General features: G+C 50.0%; 1 protein-coding gene across 1 annotated transcript; it reads left to right on the top strand.

Annotated features, from left to right (window-relative positions):
* The first annotated feature begins 314 nt into the window (after nucleotides 1-314).
* On the top strand, nucleotides 315-16621 carry LOC149315377 (matrix metalloproteinase-9-like). Its single transcript, XM_089513383.1, has 13 exons — nucleotides 315-522; nucleotides 3931-4163; nucleotides 4826-4974; nucleotides 5168-5299; nucleotides 5418-5591; nucleotides 7311-7484; nucleotides 7724-7897; nucleotides 8127-8282; nucleotides 9791-10013; nucleotides 12107-12246; nucleotides 14005-14155; nucleotides 15716-15819; nucleotides 16040-16621. The coding sequence occupies exons 1-13, from the start codon at nucleotides 373-375 to the stop codon at nucleotides 16147-16149; spliced, it is 2070 nt and encodes a 689-aa protein (XP_089369509.1). The 5' UTR covers nucleotides 315-372; the 3' UTR covers nucleotides 16150-16621.
* The last annotated feature ends 586 nt before the right edge of the window (nucleotides 16622-17207 follow it).

Raw genomic sequence — 17207 nt, 5'->3', positions numbered from 1 at the left:
AAGAAGCTGGTGGCAATGATGGCGATGGTGATGATGATGGGCCCCATCCAGTCAGCTGTCTCCCCCCCCCCCCAAGAAACCACATTGCTGTTGGTTTTCACACTTCCTGGGCTCAGTAAACAAAGTGTTGAGAAAGTCCCAGGAAGTGGGCAGCCCCCTCTCCCCCCCCGAAGCCGGTGTGTTGTGCTGCTGCCTTTCCTCCTTTCTTGGGGCCGTGAGTGATTTGTGGGGTGGAGGGTGAGTCACCCCTTTCCGCTATAAAGCAGGCCTGGCAGGGCTCCTTCCTCCAGAGAGAGGCTCTGAGCCTTGCATCACTTTTGCTCCACCGAGAGAAAGGAGAAGAGAGACCCTCTGCACCCCCAAGTGCTAGCCATGGGGCCCGGTCGCCTGGCCCCCTTCCTCCTTGGGCTGCTGGCTCTGCGATGCAGCTGGGCAGTGCCCCTCCAGGACCCCAGTGGGCCCCTGGTCATCTCCTTCCCTGGAGAGATGGTCAACCAGATGTCAGACCAGGAGCTGGCCAAGGTGAGTGATGCGGCTGGGGATGGAGGGGATACAGGGGGACCACCGGTCCCTCCAGAGACCCACAACTTGCTGCTAGATGGAGGGCTGATACAGAGCAGAGCGGAGGGTGAGCCCTGGTGCCATAAGGATAGGAAGAAGATGGGACCAGCTGGACCATCCCATTGCAGGGCCAATGGCTTCTAGACTCCCTTGAAGCCCACCACTCCACCCCATATAAAGGGGTTCTCCATTGCAGGTGGGTCAGTGGGATGCTCCATTCCTGTGCCTGAATAGGCCAGGAAGCCCCTAGCAACCAGGAGGGCCAGAGGCTGAAGGAAGCCAAGTTCAGGCTAGAATGGGCTTTGCATCCAAGCTATCCTTCTTGCAAACCTGTCCTGAGTGTGCCTCCTTCCATCTGCATCCTTACACACATATAGCCCCAGATGGAGAGGGTCCCATACACTGACCCACCAGGTGGGTTTGAATCTGATTTCTAAGGAAACAAGGGGAGAGGAGGACCCACAGAACTGAGGCACGCCTGCTCCACTTTGCACCCACAAATTGGCACCAGATCCAGCATGCCAAGGTCCGCTTTGTGGATGCAAAGAGGGAGAGACTAGACCACCAAAGTCGCCCTTCTCCCCCAGTAAGGGTGGCTCCATCATCCTGGGAGAGTCCCCTGAAAGGTGACCAGGCACGTCCTCCTTTTCTAGGGCATGTCCTACATTTCAGCCTTCTGCCCAGGAGGAATTTCCAAAGGTCTTTCATTTTGAGCATGACTAACAAGCATGAATATAAATTTCTATGAGTGCTGGCTTTTTAAAAGCTTTTGTTTAGAAATGCTCCCCATTTTTCTCGAATGCCTTGCCTTTAGTGGTGCCTTGTCCTCCTTTTTGGTGAGGACGCCTGGTGACCCTGGTTCCCTACAAATATCCCCCCTCTTTCTGTTTGCAAACTGGGCAGGAGGACTCTCTGCCATCAGTGGCAGCAATGTGGCAACCCCAAGTCCACAGAGCCCTGCTCTTGCTGTTTATTGCTCTTTGCTGCTGGCTATTTAGATCTAGTCATTTAATGTGCTTTGACTGAGAGTTCCTGCATGGCAGGAGGTTGGACTGGATGGCCCTCATAGTCTCTCCCAACTCTAGCATTCCATGATTTTAATGCATTTTAGTGTGTGATTTTAAAACCATCTTTCTTAGGCTGCATCTGCACTGCAGAAATAATGCCGTTCGACAACACTTTAATCGCCACGGCTCCATCCCATGAGATCCTGGAATCTGTAGTTTGTCGTGGCACCTGAGCTCTATGAATGCTAAATATCTGTCCAAACTATCCCAGAATTCCATAGCCTTGAATCGTGGTAGTTAAAGCAGTGTCAGTTTGCATTATTTCTGCAATGCAGACGCACACCTTTTGTGCACACACAGTAGCTAACACATAACACAGAGTTCCATGTTTGTTAGCCACCTTTTACGCCACACTGTTTGTTTGCTGACAAAATGTAATTCAGCAAATGGACTTTAATGGGGAGCCCAGAGGAGCTGAGGAAGTCAGTGAGGACTCCTCCACAACTTGGGCAGCAAACCTCCCTTTCAAAGGGTGCCATGATCTCCTTGTTAACCCTGATTAGAGGAGAACCATTGAACTGAGTGGCTTTACCTGGGTGTTGACTCTGGTGGGGTCTCTTCCTTTGGATTAGGTCTTTAAGCAGAGGCTGGAGGGCCATCTGTCAGTGGGGCTGCTTTGATGGAGAGTTCCTGCATGGCAGAAGAAGAAGGGGGTTGGCCTGGATCAGGGCCCTTTTGGGGTCTCTTCCAACTCTAGTTTATGACACTGGGGTTAATTTCGACATTAAAGGGAGATTAAAGCACATTTAAAAATATTCTGCAAATAAAGCGAAAATGGTGAGTAATTGCACAAATGATTATCGCACACAATTGCACAAATAGCATGATATTGGAAATGCATTGTTGTTGAAATCCCGAAAGTAAAAAGATGCATCTTAATGTTTCTTTGTGACCACTTCAATTTTTTTGTTTTTTTAATTGATTTTTTTTATTTTTATATATATAATTTTTATTAAATTTTAAAAAACATATATCAATCAAATTCATTTTTTATTAACAAGACATAAAACATTCAGACCGTCTCTACAATAAAAAAGACAAAAATAGACAAACAGACAAACAAAAAAACATAGACGCAATTCGCACCTACGCACATCATCACCTTTGTGGCCACTTTAATGGCGGGTTTTGTGCGATATTGTGTGAAATCATATTGCAAAATTACGCAACCTTCCTAGGATATTGACGAGACAAATTCCCCATCTCCTTTGTGTGACAAACCTGTCATGATTCTATGATGTTCAACAACGGATTTGATGGGCAACCCTCTCTTCTTTGGGACTCAGCAAAAGGATTCCAGTCCTGGGTTTTAGCAGCTGGGAAATGAGAACTGCGTTATAGGGATGCATCCAGTTTGACACTACTTTCGCTGCCATGGCTCAGTGCTATGGGACTCTGGGTATTACTCTTGTTATTATTACTGTTATTAAGCTTTATTTATCAAGTGCTGCAAATTTATACAACACTGTAGATACAATCAATCAGAAATAAATGCCGTGCTTTCTACAAAAACAATCAAACATAATACATATTAACATTTAAATAATAAAATATAGCAAGCAACAAATAAAAATAATAAACATAAACCTAGGATAACAATTAAAGTTTGGTGAGACGTTTAGCTTTCTCTGTCAAAAGGTTCTGGTGCCCCAACAAACTGCAAATCCCAGGATCCCATAGCACTGGGTCATGAGAGTTAAAGTGGCGTCAAACTGCATTATTTCTGCAGTGTGGATGCAGCCTTAATCCTCATTAAAACAGACCTATTCATTGACCTATGCCACTATGGCATAGTGGTTTGAGCACTGGACTATGATTGTGGTTTCACAAGATGGAAATGCTTCATGCTCATGTGCAACTAAGGAGTTTATCACACGAAGGAGATTGGGAGTTTATCCCATGAATATCCCCCCAAAATCGCGTAACTACGCAAAACGATTTCAAACAACGTCGCACAAAGCCCCACCATTAAAGTGGTCACAAAGATGCATTAATGCACATCTTTTTACTTTTGGGATTTCATTGCATTTCCGATATCACTTTATTTGCGCAATTGCGTGTGATAATTATTCATGCAATTACTCACCATGTCCACTTTATTTGTGAGATGCTTTAAATGCGCTTTAACCTCTCTTTAATGCTGAAAGTAGCCTCAATATGATAAACTCTCACTCTCCTCGCACCCGGCGAAAGGAAGTGACCCATGAAGGCTCTTTGCCAGAAAAGTCCGCAGATGTCCTGGACCTTTTATGGTCAGAGGGACGCTTCCAGACCCTGCAACCTTTATCTTTTTCCATTGCAGCGCTACCTGCAGCGTTTTGGCTACCTGGAAGGGTCAGGGCACCTTGCCGGCCAGGTGACGCTGGACGATGCTCTCCGGAGGATGCAGAAGCGGCTGGGCCTGCCGGAGACGGGCGAGCTGGATACCTTCACCCTTGACGCCATCCGGGCGCCACGCTGCGGGGTCCCCGACTTCGGCTCTTTCCAGACTTTCGAGGGGGATCTCAAGTGGGACCACACCGACATCACATACCGGTGAGGGCAGCCACAAAACTGACCTGTCCACAAGCCCCTTTGGCCACTGGTAGCTCCTCTTTGGGCTATGAGTGCACCATGGTGGGCTTTGGCCACTTTTTCAGGAGCTGGTGGCCTGGCCGTCTGCTTTCCTCACCTCAATCCCAAAGTAAGGTGGTTGGGGTCTCAGGAGTCATTCCAAAAATGTGGCCCTTTTTTGCACCTCGGTGAGCTATAGAGTTATGCATAGAAATTAATGCAGTCACTAAACAAATAAATGACTGGTAAATAAAATTAAAAATGCATTAGAGAGCAGCGCATGGGTGAAGCCATGTTCAGTGAGAGCACCTGATGGAGGAATCATAGAATCTATGAAGAAGTGGTGCCTTCTCTCTCTTCAGTCCCAGGCCCTTCACCAACCAGAGACCCCAATAAACGGCACCCATGGGACCCCTATTCATGCTGCTCTCTCTGCTTTATGGAGAGGGCTGGAGGAAGGGATTGGGTCCAGGATGCCTCTGCCTCTGGAGCCACAGGAGGCTTGCTTGGTGGGCTTTGAGACCCGGACAGAGGGGGAGGCAGGGGTCTTGGGGGTTCCTTGGCTCCGTCCATCTGGCTCAAGGCAGGGTATGTGTCTGTGATCTGGCATGCCAGGGGCCCCTGACTTTGTCTCTCTCCTCCAGGGTGATCAATCACTCTCCGGACTTGGATGCTGCCATTATAGACGATGCCTTTGCCAGGGCCTTCCAGGTGTGGAGTGATGTGACCCCACTGACTTTCACGCAACGCGAGAGCGGCGATGTGGACATCCTCATCATGTTTGGAACCGATGGTGAGGAAGGGGAGGCAGACGCAGGGCAGGTTGGGGAAATTGGGAGAGCAGCATGGAGAGACATTGCTGGTCAGGAGAATATCTCTAGGGGATTGCAGAAGGCGTGAGGTTTGGGATGGGGAAGATGGTTGTCTGTGATACCTCTCAAACCCAGAGCCTCAGTGTTGATTTGCCTGCCTGCTTATCTCCCTAGAGCATGGAGATGGATATCCTTTTGATGGCAAGGATGGGCTCCTGGCCCACGCTTTCCCCCCGGGCAAAGACCGGTTCAGTGGAGATGCCCACTTTGACGATGACGAGACCTGGACCCTGGGCACTGGGATCGGTGAGTTGTCCTGTTCGGCTGGTCTTGCTGGTTTCCCCCGCCATGCCACCCACCTTGGATGCCTCTTTTGCCAGTTCTGACCCCCATCTTCCTCTCCTCCTTCCCTCCCCCTGAGCAGTGGTCAAGACCTACTACGGGAACGCCAACGGGGCCTCATGCCACTTTCCCTTCATCTTCGAGGGAGAGTCCTACTCCACCTGCACCACGGCTGGGCGCCAGGACGGCCTCACCTGGTGTGCCACCACCGCCAACTATGACCAGGACAAGACCTATGGCTTCTGCGCCAGTGAACGTGAGTAGCCACGGAGTAAGCCTGGGCCAAGAGTAAGGGGAGACTGGCACACGGGTTCGAGACCTCTGGGGGATGCTGGAGCTGCACTTGGCAAAGCTGTTTGGAAGATGGTGGCCCTCATGAAGGTGCAGAAGTCCCTGGTGGCGCAGTGGTTCAATGCCTGTCCTCCAGCCACTCACTCACAAACTATAAGGTTGCGAATTCAATGCCAGTGAAAGGGCTCAGGCTCGACTCAGGCTTGCATCCTTCCATAGGTTACTAAAACGAATACCCAGTTTGTTGGGGGAAATTAGCTTACAGTTGTAAACCACTTAGGGAGTGCGTATGCACTGATAAGTGGTATAGAAATGTACTTGCTATTGCTATTTAATAAGGCAATTGATGAGTTAATATCAGCTTTTCTCCCAGTGTGGGACTGAAGGTGGCTTACAGCATCAATTAAAAAGGAAGAGCATTTAAAAACCCATTGATAAAAAAAGCTGAAATGCAATTAAATAGGCCATCTGTCAGGGGTGTTTTGATTGTGAGTTCCTGCATGGCAGAATGAGGTTGGGCTGGATGGCCCTTTTGGTCTCTTCCAACTCTATGATTTAAAAAACAAAGCAGTGAGGCTAAAAGTGGAGCCCACCTTTTTAACTGATGACCCCTCTGCTTAATGGCTCATTTGGCAAGTGCCTCCTAAAGGCATCCAAAGCAAGGAGGGGGCCAAGCAAGCCCACCAAGAGAGGGAAGTGGGGCAGCCACAGAGAATCCCCTCTCATCCATTGCTATCCAACAAGCCTCTGCTGCTGGTGGAAATCATACCTTTTTCTAAAGAGCCTGGGACTGGGGGTCACCCCATTTGGGGAGATACGGTCTTTCAGGTGGTCTTTTGAAAATGGGCTAAATGCTTTGGAAGCATCTTCCTGATGCCCTGGGGATGAGCAACATGAAAAGGGGAGCCTGCGTAAATCCCCCCCCCACAAGCCAGGAGACTCCTGCAAGGTGTCAAAGCCTCCAGGACCCCTTGACCATGGGCAGAGGTCCACAGGAGAAAAGCCCTCCCTTCATCCACCATCTTGAGGGAGAGAGAGGCAGGCTAGCTCCAAGAAGCCAAGTCCTCCCTCCAGTCCATCTCCCCTGATCCAGGCCTCAGAGGGAGAGAAGAACCACTGGACCTCATCCCCTTCCCGCCACCACTCCCTTCTCCTTTTGTGTCGTGTCTTTTTAGATTGTAAGCATGAGGGCAGGGAACCGTCTAATTAAAAAGATTATATGTACAGCGCTGTGTAAATAATAATAATAATAATAATAATAATAATAAGGAGGAGGATGCCCTCCTGTTGCCAGCCTGCCCCATGGCCAGGGATGGAAGGACACTTGCAACAGGTGAACACGGGACCCTCACAGAATTGGAAGAGACCCCAAGGGCTATCCAACCTCTTTCTACCATGCAGGAAATCCCTATCAAAGCCCTCCCTGGCACAGACAGCCATCCAGCCTCTGTTTAAAAACAGTCTCCAAAGGCTGCATCTTTCACTGTCAAACAGCTCTTACCATCAAGAAGTTTTTCCTAAGGTTTAGGTAGAATCTCTTTTCCTGTATCCATTGCTCTGGATCCTATTGTCTGGAGCAGCAGAAAACAAGCTTGCTCCGTCCAGCACATGACCTCCCTTCAAATATTTAAAGATGTCTCTCATGTCACCTCACAGTCTTCTCTTCGCCTTCCCTTCCCACCAGTTCTCTTCACGTACGGCGGCAACAGCGACGGGGAGAAGTGTGTCTTCCCTTTTATCTTTGATGGCAAGTCTTATGACAGCTGCACTACGGAGGGCCGGAATGATGGGTACCGGTGGTGCGCGACCACCGAAAATTTTGACCACGACAAGAAGTACGGCTTCTGTCCTAACAGAGGTACAGATAGGCAGCAATGGTTCAGAGCCCCTTTTTTAGAAGGGGGGATGGAGGGAGGATGTGGATGCGGGACGGAGAATGTGACCAATCCTTGCCTGGCACAGCATTGCTGCATGAGTGGGGGGGGTGTGTGCCATGGGTCTGGTGTATGTGTGGGTATGGATAAAGGTGGCAGATGTGACCCTTTGCCATCCACCTGCATGCACCTGATTGTGCTGCCCTCTCTTCCCCCTTTGCAGACACGGCTGTAGTTGGGGGCAACTCCCAAGGCGAGCCCTGCGTCTTCCCCTTCAACTTCCTGGGCAAATCCTACAGCTCTTGCACCTCCGAAGGCCGTGAAGACGGACGGCTCTGGTGCGCCACCACCAGCGACTATGACACCGACAAGAAGTGGGGACTCTGCCCTGACCAAGGTACCAAAGGCTGACCCAAAGGGCATGTGGGCTGGAGGACATGAAGGGTCTGAAGGTCCCTGTCTGAGACCCCCAGTGGGCACTTGAGGGGTGGTGCATGAGACCCTCTGGCCAGCAGCAGGGAAGAGGAGCGCACCTCTGCCAGGTGCTCTGGATGAAGGGGTGGGGTGGGGTAGGCTGACCCCCTGACCGCTTGCCCTCTGCCCAGCATCCATCTTGTGTCTTCCAGGTTACAGCATCTTCCTGGTGGCTGCCCATGAGTTTGGCCATGCGCTGGGCCTGGAGCACTCCAGCGTGCGCGAGGCACTCATGTACCCCATGTACACCTACCTGGCGGACTTCCACCTACACCCCGACGACATCCAGGGGATCCAGTACCTCTACGGTGAGCGGACAGAGCTGGCCCCCCAGGTCTGGACCCTGTCCTACAAGCTCCCCTTTCTCCCCAAAGCCAAGCTCTGGCAGTTTTCTCAGAACCATTTATTGAAGGATAGGAGACATAGGATGACAGGCAGCTAATGGGCTTTAGGAGATGGACAGCTCTGAGGCATATTCAGAGACATAATTTCCTGCTCAGACAACTTTCTCACCACATTCCCATCCCATATAACCATAAGAAATAATAATAATAATAATAATAATAATAATAATAATAATAATAATAATGTTTGCACTCTAAATCCCAAACATCACATTCTTTCACGCAGAATGCTTCCCCTGCTCTCAACTCCCTGAGTGTCCAGATGTCCACAACTATAACCAACTCCCTCTATCACACTATTATTATTATTATTATTATTATTATTATTATTATTATTATTATTAACACACATTGATCCCATTATTAAAACTATACAATATCCTCTAACATTGATCTACTAATAACTATCATCATATCATATGATGAGAGCCTTTATGGCTGAAGAGCGCAGTATAAATACTGTAAATAAACACATAAATAAATAAATCCCATCAACTCCTCTTATAATTATCCAGGCTTCCATAGATTACATTAATCCACCTAACGTTATCCCATCAGTCCATTTGCACTTGCATTCTCTTAGCTCTGGCTCAAGGCATGAAGCCCAACAACATGGAACTTGCAATCCCAGCATCCACAATCGCATATAACCATTCATGGCAGGCGATCTCTGGGGAGCAATACCTAACAGATCCCCCACCCCACACCAGTAGAAGTAGCATTTACATTTCTATACTGTTTAATAGTGAACTCAGTATTCTCTAAACGGATTACAGTATGTAAACCAATTGCCCCTAACAAGCTAGGTACTCATCTTACCAGCCTACAAAAAGAGGGAACGCTGAGTGGACCCTGGGGCCCTGCGGGGTTCGAACTCACAACCTTGTGGCTGCAGGACTGGCATCTTAACCACTGTGCCGCCAGGGCCACCCCACAGCAATGGTGCCCCTCAGTCTCCTCACTGGTCCCAAAATGTAATAAAGGGGACCAGTGAGGACCAACATGGCCAGGCCAGGAACTTCTCAGATGCCAAAGCCTGTTGGGTCCTGGATAACCCCTGGCATTTCTCTGGTCCAAAGCCTGGGACCAATGGTCAACACACACATCATCCAGTGATGGAATTGAACAGGAGACATTAAGCATCAAGTACAAGTTGCTCAGAGCATGTCCTTCTTGTATGACAGTCAGCCCCCCGTATTCACGGCCCCTGCTGCCTCTCCTCCCCACTCCGTTCTGTCCCAGTATGTCCCATTAAGAGGACTGGGAAGAATCTGCCTCTCCCCAGTCCTACTGTGAGGTCCATCCCAGCTCAGCATCCCTGATCCCATCATCCTGGCACCAGGACACCTGCAGTGCCTCTGCTCCAGACGTTTGCAGACCTCTCACCAAATGTGTGTTGTCCTCCTTCTCAGGGAAAGGGTCAGGCCCACATCCCACGGTGCCCAGCCGCCCCACTGAAAGCCCCGATGTGCCTGACCAAAACCCCACGGAGTGGGATGAGGCGTCCACCACGGACGAAGAGGGCTCCTCCGTGACAGAGACCACCCCAGTGGACCATCCAGAGGATGCCTGCAAGGTCCCCGGATTCGACGCTGTGTCCGAGATCAAGAAGGAGCTCTACCTCTTCAAGGACGGGTGAGCAGAAGGGCCAGGGGGGGGATTTGGGGTACCATCATCCCTCCTGCCCTGGCCACGGGCAGCATACATCTCCGCTCCTTCCATTCTTGCATGCACAGAGGAAGGAATACACTTTGACCTCCATATCTGTAGCCAAGGGTCCGTAGGGGAATTTTATTATGTTGTTATTAGTCCAAATATTGCAAGAGGGGGGCTGGCTACAAGAGCCCACCGAGATCGTCTCCCGATATGTATACGGAGTAGACCAGGGTATCCCAATAAATGGAGCTGAGACAGACTGCAATAACTAAATGTCTACTTTATTGAGAACAGGGGGAACACACACACACAATGCACACACTCACACACACACTCAAGGCTCAGGAAGGTAGGTTGGAATTGTGGAAAAGATGTTTAGGCTCTGCTAATGGTATACTCACCAAGATGTAGTCTTCCTCCGGGAAGCGAATGGGATGTGGGATAGTGAGACAAGTCTGCTCCGCAACCTGGGTTTGAGCAGAAATGCCGGCTACCAGATCACAGGTCTGACTGACGTGGAGTAAGTAGACCTTTGGGATGGCGCGCTGAGCAGCCAAAGTTGGGACCTTTTAAGGGCGAAATCTCGCCTGAGGGCAGAGAGTTTTGGGGATTGGAACAAAGGCGTTTAATTGCTTTCTTTCACCTGGATGTCTGGATCTGATAATATCGATGACTTAAGTTGTTCGGACAACAGACTTGAGGAGGGGGTGATAGCTTCAGGAAAGGCAAACATTCCTCTCCTTCTTACTCAAGATAATCCCTTCATGCGACTTCCCAGACCTTCTAAGATGTAAATGGGGCTTCTCTCCTCAGGGGAGGGGCACATGTCCTCTCGCTTTGCCAGTAATGGCGGACAGGCTTGGAGTCTGGTCAGGGGTCATCCAAGGGTTATCATTGATTCCAAAATTTATATGAAGCAGCATGGGTAACATATCCATGGGTTCTGCATCCACAGATTCAACTATCCGCGGCTTGAAAATGTGTATTTAAAAAATTCCCAAAAGCAAACTTTGATTTTGCCATTTTATATATATTTTACTACCCATTGTATCTAATGGGACTTGAGCAGCCACAGATTTGGATACCCATTAGGTCCTGGAACCAAACCCCAGCAAAGACCAAGGGCATTTTTTCTCTCTCTCCTGGTTGAGATTACAAACGTTTTTGTGGCATTTTTCTATATACGTGTGTGTGCGTGTGTGCATGTGTGCATATTTGTGCACTTTAGGACTTCTTTGCAAAGAATTCATCTGTGCAACTCCCTCTTCCCAAACTATGGATGCTGCATAAAGAAAAGCAACATTTTTGCAAAGATGACCAGTGCATTCCCCCCCCCCCCAAAATAGTGTTTTATGGGAAATGTGTGTGTGTGTGTGTGTGTGTGTGAGAGAGAGAGAGTCTATTCAAAAAGCCCCCCCCCCAAAAAAAATGACTCCCCCCACATACGATAACTTCCTAAAAATGGACAGTCTTGCAATGCATTTTCTCAGTGGGATGTCATTGGGGAAGAGAAAATGGGCAAGAATCAATTACATCCCTGTTCTCCCTGCTTCACACAGACTGGAATAGTCCCTTAGACTAGACATCTACACATTAGAAATAATGCAGTTTCAAACCACTTCAAGTGCTGTAGCTCCATCCTATGGAATCCTGGGCTTTGTAGTTTTGCAAAGGTCTCTCTAGCCTTCTCTGCCAAAGCATTTTGGACCCTCACCAAACTACAAATCCCAGGATGCTGTAGTTAAAATGGTGTCAAACTGCCTTATTTCTACAGTGTAGATGCCACCTGAGTTCGGAGCATCTCAGGAGGAATGGAGAAAACCCAGACTCCTTCCCTGCCTTCAGCTCTGGTTCTTCCAGCTAATGGAGAGCCCCAGAGTGGAAAGTTGGATGAGTTTGGGCTGGTCTGTCTCCCTCAGTCCCCTTCTCACACTGTCCCACCTCACCAGGTTGTTGTTGTGAGGCTAAAGTGGAGAGGAAGAGCTGAGAGGAAGGTCCTCCACTTTGTCCTCCCACGGAACTTCAGTGTATATAAGGAGGGCCTCATCCCTCTCTGTCACTTTCCATTCAAGGCAATACTGGAGGAAGCTAGCAACGGGATCCGAGTCCATTGAGGGTCCGCTGCGGATCCAGGACACGTGGCCGGAGGTCCCCAAGGTCATCGACACCGCCTTCCAGGACAGGCTGACCAAGAAGGTCTTCTTCTTCTCAGGTGAGTGCCTCCCACCATCTTGTTCTCTCCGTCCTCTTGGCTCCATGGCTCCCTTCTGGGAAAAATATTTCAGATTTGCAGGCACTTTTGGTACTCAAGAAATGGAGGAGGAGCAAGGATGCTTCCATTCCCTGCAGGGAGAGCATTGGGCAAAGTTGCATCTGTTGCATCTTGCAAGGTTTTGAGCCACAGCAGACTCTTCCTCAAAGCTGAGGGTCAGCAGGGAAAGAGAAGGAAAAGGCAGGTCTCCAAATGAGGGCTTCCTTTAGGTTTCAGGAGGCAATGGAAGGCAACCTTGTTCACAATCAAGGAACGTAGCTCATACAAATCCTGCCATTTGCATCAGCCCAACAGCCTGCATAGCACAGGATTTTCACCCCAAATTCTGACAAGCCAAATAGGGTTTCCTTCAGCAGAGAAGAGAAACTGAAAGCCAATTAAAAAGGGCTCAGAGAGACAGTGCAGCATAGTGGTTTGAGCCATTGAATCCCTTCCACTCGGCCATGGAAACCCACTGGGTGACTCTGGACAAGTCACACTCTCTCAGCCTCAGAGGGAGGCAAAGGCAAACACCTCTGAACAAATCTTGCCAAGAAAACCCCACAGTAGCTTTCCTTGGGGTTGCTATAATTTGGAAAGAAAGGCACAAATACACTGGTGGTGCAGGGGTTAAATGCCTCTTCCTGCAGCCACAAGGTTGTGAGTTCGATTCCAAGCAGGGGCTCCAAGGGCCACTCAGCCTTGCATCCTTCTGTAGGTCACTAAAATGAGTCCCCAGATTGTTGGGGGCAGTTAGCTTACACTTTACAAACTGCATAGGGAGGGCTTAAGTGCACTGGTCAGTGGCATAGAAATGCACTTGCTATTGCTACTTGCTATACACAAAGTATACATGCCATGAGTTTATAGCATCTCAGAACCTTCGACTTGGAAGGGGCCCCCAGAGTCCGCCACTGAGTCTGCAGTCCAAACTCTGGCCCTCCAAGAGTTTTGGACTTCCTCTCCCAGAATTCCTGGCTGTTGGCCAAGGTAGCTGGGGCCTCTGGGAGCTTAAGGCCAAAGCAGAACCAAAGTTTGAGAAGCCCTGAGATAGAGCATCCCCCTTTCCAGAGGTCCATTTCTCTGGCAGTGGGTCCCGCTGCTGAACCACTCTCACTCTCAAGACGTTCCTTCCAATGTGCGATCGAAACCACGAATTGTTTGCCTAAAACTGAAATGCCAGATGGGATGCTGGGAAGGTTCAAGGGCTTTCCTCTCCCCAACAAAGTGTCCCCCAATACCAGCCGCTGAACAGTTGCAGACCCCCGGAGGTCCAGGGCCATCCGTCCCTGAAGGGTTTCTGGGAAACTGGTCCAAAGCACACTGCAGCAGAAATAATACTCCAGTTTGAGACCACTTTAACTGCCCTGGCGCAATGCCAGGGAATCCTGGGAACTGTACCTTTGGGAGACATTGAGCCTTCTCTGTCGGAGAGCTCTGAGGCCACAACACATTGCAAATGCAAGGATTCCCTAGCACTGAGCCAGGGCAGTCAGAGCAGTCTCAAACTGGATTATTATTTCTGCAGAGCACTTTGGACCTCAGTGGCCCAGAGTCCTCTCTTCCAGCCCTGCTCACAAACCCTCTCCTAGAAGGGCAGATGTGAAGCCCACACACACCTCGACCCAAGGGGCAGCTGGGTGTGTTTTGGGGGGGCATTGGGGAGGCGAGTGGAGAGTCTTGGGGTTCAGCAGCCCCTGTTTTTCCTTCCTTCCATAGGCCAGCGCTTCTGGGTGTATCAAGGGACACGGGTCCTGGGCCCCCGGAGCATCGAGAAGCTGGGCATCGGAAGAGAGGTGCAGAAGATTATTGGGGCCCTTCAGCGGAAGAACGGCAAAGTCCTGCTCTTCAGTGGGGAACACTTCTGGAGGTACCGACCGGGGGTCTCAGAGGGGTGGGGTGGGGGGCAAAGCCAAAGGCTACCTGGGCAAACCCTTTGCTGCATGGATCTCTGGAGGCTATAAGGGAAGGTGGCGAAAGAAGGGCAGCGAGAGGGCAGGGGGTTCCCCAGGACTACCACCCAGATTGCCATTGGAAAGAACACATGCCCCCTAAGTCCACAGGGGAAAACGAGGACACGCCTGGCAAAGCAGCATCACTTTGTGATCAATATGGCAAAAGTTACTAATGGAGAAGATCAGACAAGTTAGGAAAGGATGCAGGCTTTTGCTTTTGCTTGAGACCTCTCCTCCCTTCTCTGTCTTTGCTCAGTTAATTGAACGCAAACTACTTTTTGCATTTCGAATTCTGTTTGCAGCAAAGGACTGTAAATGAAGGGGAAAAGCGGGAGGAGAGCAGAGAAACCAGGACACTTGAACAGCTGCTGAAAGAGTGGGAAGGCAGAGGGTTAACTGGGACTGAACTGGGACCATCCTTGCTAACACTTGGAGATGACCGTTCCTTCCAACTCAGGCTGGAGCAGCTCTAACGGAGATGTGAGGGGTGGTCTCTGGGCCAATCCCAGAATGTGGGGAAAGGGACCAAGGCAGCACTCCACTGGCATTGGACCTGATGCTCCTTGAATGCTAAGGATGGTGGTGGGGATAGTGCAGACAGTGCACATAAGAAGCCCTGTTTTGCCTACTAGGGGATGCTGGGCCAATTTCAAAACATTTTGGACCATAAGTACTCTAAAGGCACTAGATGCCACCCAATCTTGGAAGCTAAGCAAGGTCAGATGGGAAACCACCAAGGAATCTCAGGTGCTGCAGGCCCTATTTCATGGGAAGGAACTGGCCAAAGCCCCCCCTAAGAAAACCCTATGAAATGCATGGGGTCGCCATAGGTTGACAGGTGACTTGAAGGCACATACACACGCAGTCTAGCAGGGAGCCTAAATACCCCAAAGGCACCAGATTCCTACCTGATCTTGAAAGCTAGGCAGGGTCATCCTTGATCACTACTTGGATGGGAGACTGAATCCCAGGTGCCATAGACTGTGTTTCAGAAGAAGGAACAGGCAAACAATCTCTGCTTATACTGGGCCTAAGGGTTGCCATGAGTCAACAGGGGACTTGATGGTGCAGACACAGACACGCAGGAGGGCAATTCTAGGCTCAGGAGGAGACTTCTTCCACCAAGGAAGCGACTGTTGGTCCCATTTCCTGCAAGAGAAAAGGTCCTGAGCTTGCCAAAACTAATGGGCTTGTCCCATGGCACATGGGCATTTGGGAACATGGGGGGATTATTTTTAATTGGAGAAGAGTGTGGCCCTCTTAGGATTCTCCGGAGGGCTAAGGCAGCCCCTGACCACCAACCCTTGACCCCCCCCTGAGGAAAAGGTCATTCCTGGCCCCAGTGGCCAGAGAATGGGAAGTGCCCAATAATGCCCTCCTTCCCAGCCCTGAAACTCAGAGAGTGACCCAAAGGAGGAGGAAGGTTTGGCTGGAGGTGGCTTCAGGGCCTTGCTTTTCCTTGTTTCCTTCTTCAGGCTGGACGTCAAAACGGAGCAGGTGGACCGGGGATATCCACGCCGGACGGACTCCCTCTTCACAGGAGTCCCCCTGGACTCCCAGAATATCTTCCTCTACAAAGGTAAGGCTCAAGAAAGGTAAAATAGCTCCAGATTCCCAAAAGCGTGCAGCCCTTTCTTAGAAACCCTTTCTTTAGAAGCATTCAGTTCTGAAAAGATGGAAGGGCAATAGTGTGGAAGGGTCTGCATGCTCAGTTCCCTAGGAAATGAATTCGAGTTCTGGGGCTACCACCAAAAAGTTCCCCCTAACTCACTGCGCCTCCCTCCCTTCTTTCCTTCCAGGGAAATACCACTTTTGCCGGGGCCCCTTCTGTTGGCGGATGACCCCACAGTACCAAGTGGACAAGGTGGGCTACCTAAAGTACGGCATCCTGAAGTGTCCTGAGCAGTAGGGCCCCTCCGCTGGACCTCACTGGGACCTTCCAGCGCCTTTCCCCCTTGACGCATTTTGCCCTGGCTCTGGGGCCCCAGGGCAGTTGTCCAGCTGCAGCTTTAGCCCTGGCCTGGCCGCCACTTGGAAATGGCCACCAACGGACAGTGCTGGACCCCAGCCCAACTGGGGCAAGGAGTGGACTCTCCAGCCAGGACGCTTGCCCAGCCTGTACTGGGAGTCTTGCAACAGCCTTGCTGGTTTGCACTGGGTTTGTACTGCTGCCACAGAGTGGACAGTGTGGTCTTGGGTTGGGTTAGGGAGACTTTCTGCTTGCAAGGGCCCCTGACCCTTGCCAGGAAGAGGAAGGTTAGCCTTCACAAACACACACAAACACACTCCCAACAGTGTCTCCACCGTCTCTGCACTTGGTTTCATGTGTCAGCTCTTGCATCTTGTGCACATCATCAGCAATAAAAGGAAGTCCTGGCCTATTTGGAGCGTCTTGTGTCATTGTGTTGCATTGTGTAGCTTTGAGAGCCAGTGTGGTGCAGTGCTTTGATTGTTAGGCTGGACCCGAGTTCAAATCTCCACTTAGATGTGAAAGGCAAGACCCACTCTCTCAGCCTCAGAAGGCGGCTATGGCAAAATCTCAAAGAGGGTTGTCATAAGTCAAGAGTTGACTGGGAGCAGGTGCAAGTATAGAGGCCTGAGGAGGCAGGAGATCTGGGTTCAAATCCTCACTCAGCCGTGGAAACCCATTTTCCCAGTCTCTCATCCTCAGAGGAAGGCAATGGTGGCAAGCCTCCTTTCAACAAATCTTGCCAAGAAAATCCCATGAAAGGTTTGCCTTAGGATTGCCATAAGCTGGAAATGACTTGAAGGGGACACAACGCAACAACCATTGTACAACTTTAATTAAACTTTTCATTTACTTGCAAAGCTAGGTCCTAAGGCTGCTTATTAGTTTTAAAACATGTATAGCCAGAAAGATAGAAAAAATTATTCCTTTGAAAGGTCTATGGAATTAAAAGCCACATACAGTGGGCCCTTGGAGTTTGGTTCCTGGTCCCAAAACCC

The sequence above is a fragment of the Sceloporus occidentalis genome, unplaced genomic scaffold (genome assembly GCF_023333645.1).
Source record: "Sceloporus occidentalis isolate IW3139 unplaced genomic scaffold, rSceOcc1.0.p SCAF_3, whole genome shotgun sequence".
Lineage (NCBI taxonomy): Eukaryota > Metazoa > Chordata > Lepidosauria > Squamata > Phrynosomatidae > Sceloporus > Sceloporus occidentalis.
The sequence above is the reverse complement of the archived record's forward strand: the minus strand, read 5'-3'. Positions and strand labels throughout refer to the sequence as shown.

Coding starts and splice junctions, on each gene's coding strand:
- LOC149315377 (XM_089513383.1), top strand. CDS start 373: ATGGGGCCCGGTCGCCTGGCCCCCTTCCTCCTTGGGCTGCTGGCTCTG. Junction 8,283..9,790: donor GGGGATCCAGTACCTCTACG/GTGAGCGGACAG, acceptor CCTCCTTCTCAG/GGAAAGGGTCAGGCCCACAT. Junction 15,820..16,039: donor GAATATCTTCCTCTACAAAG/GTAAGGCTCAAG, acceptor CTTTCCTTCCAG/GGAAATACCACTTTTGCCGG.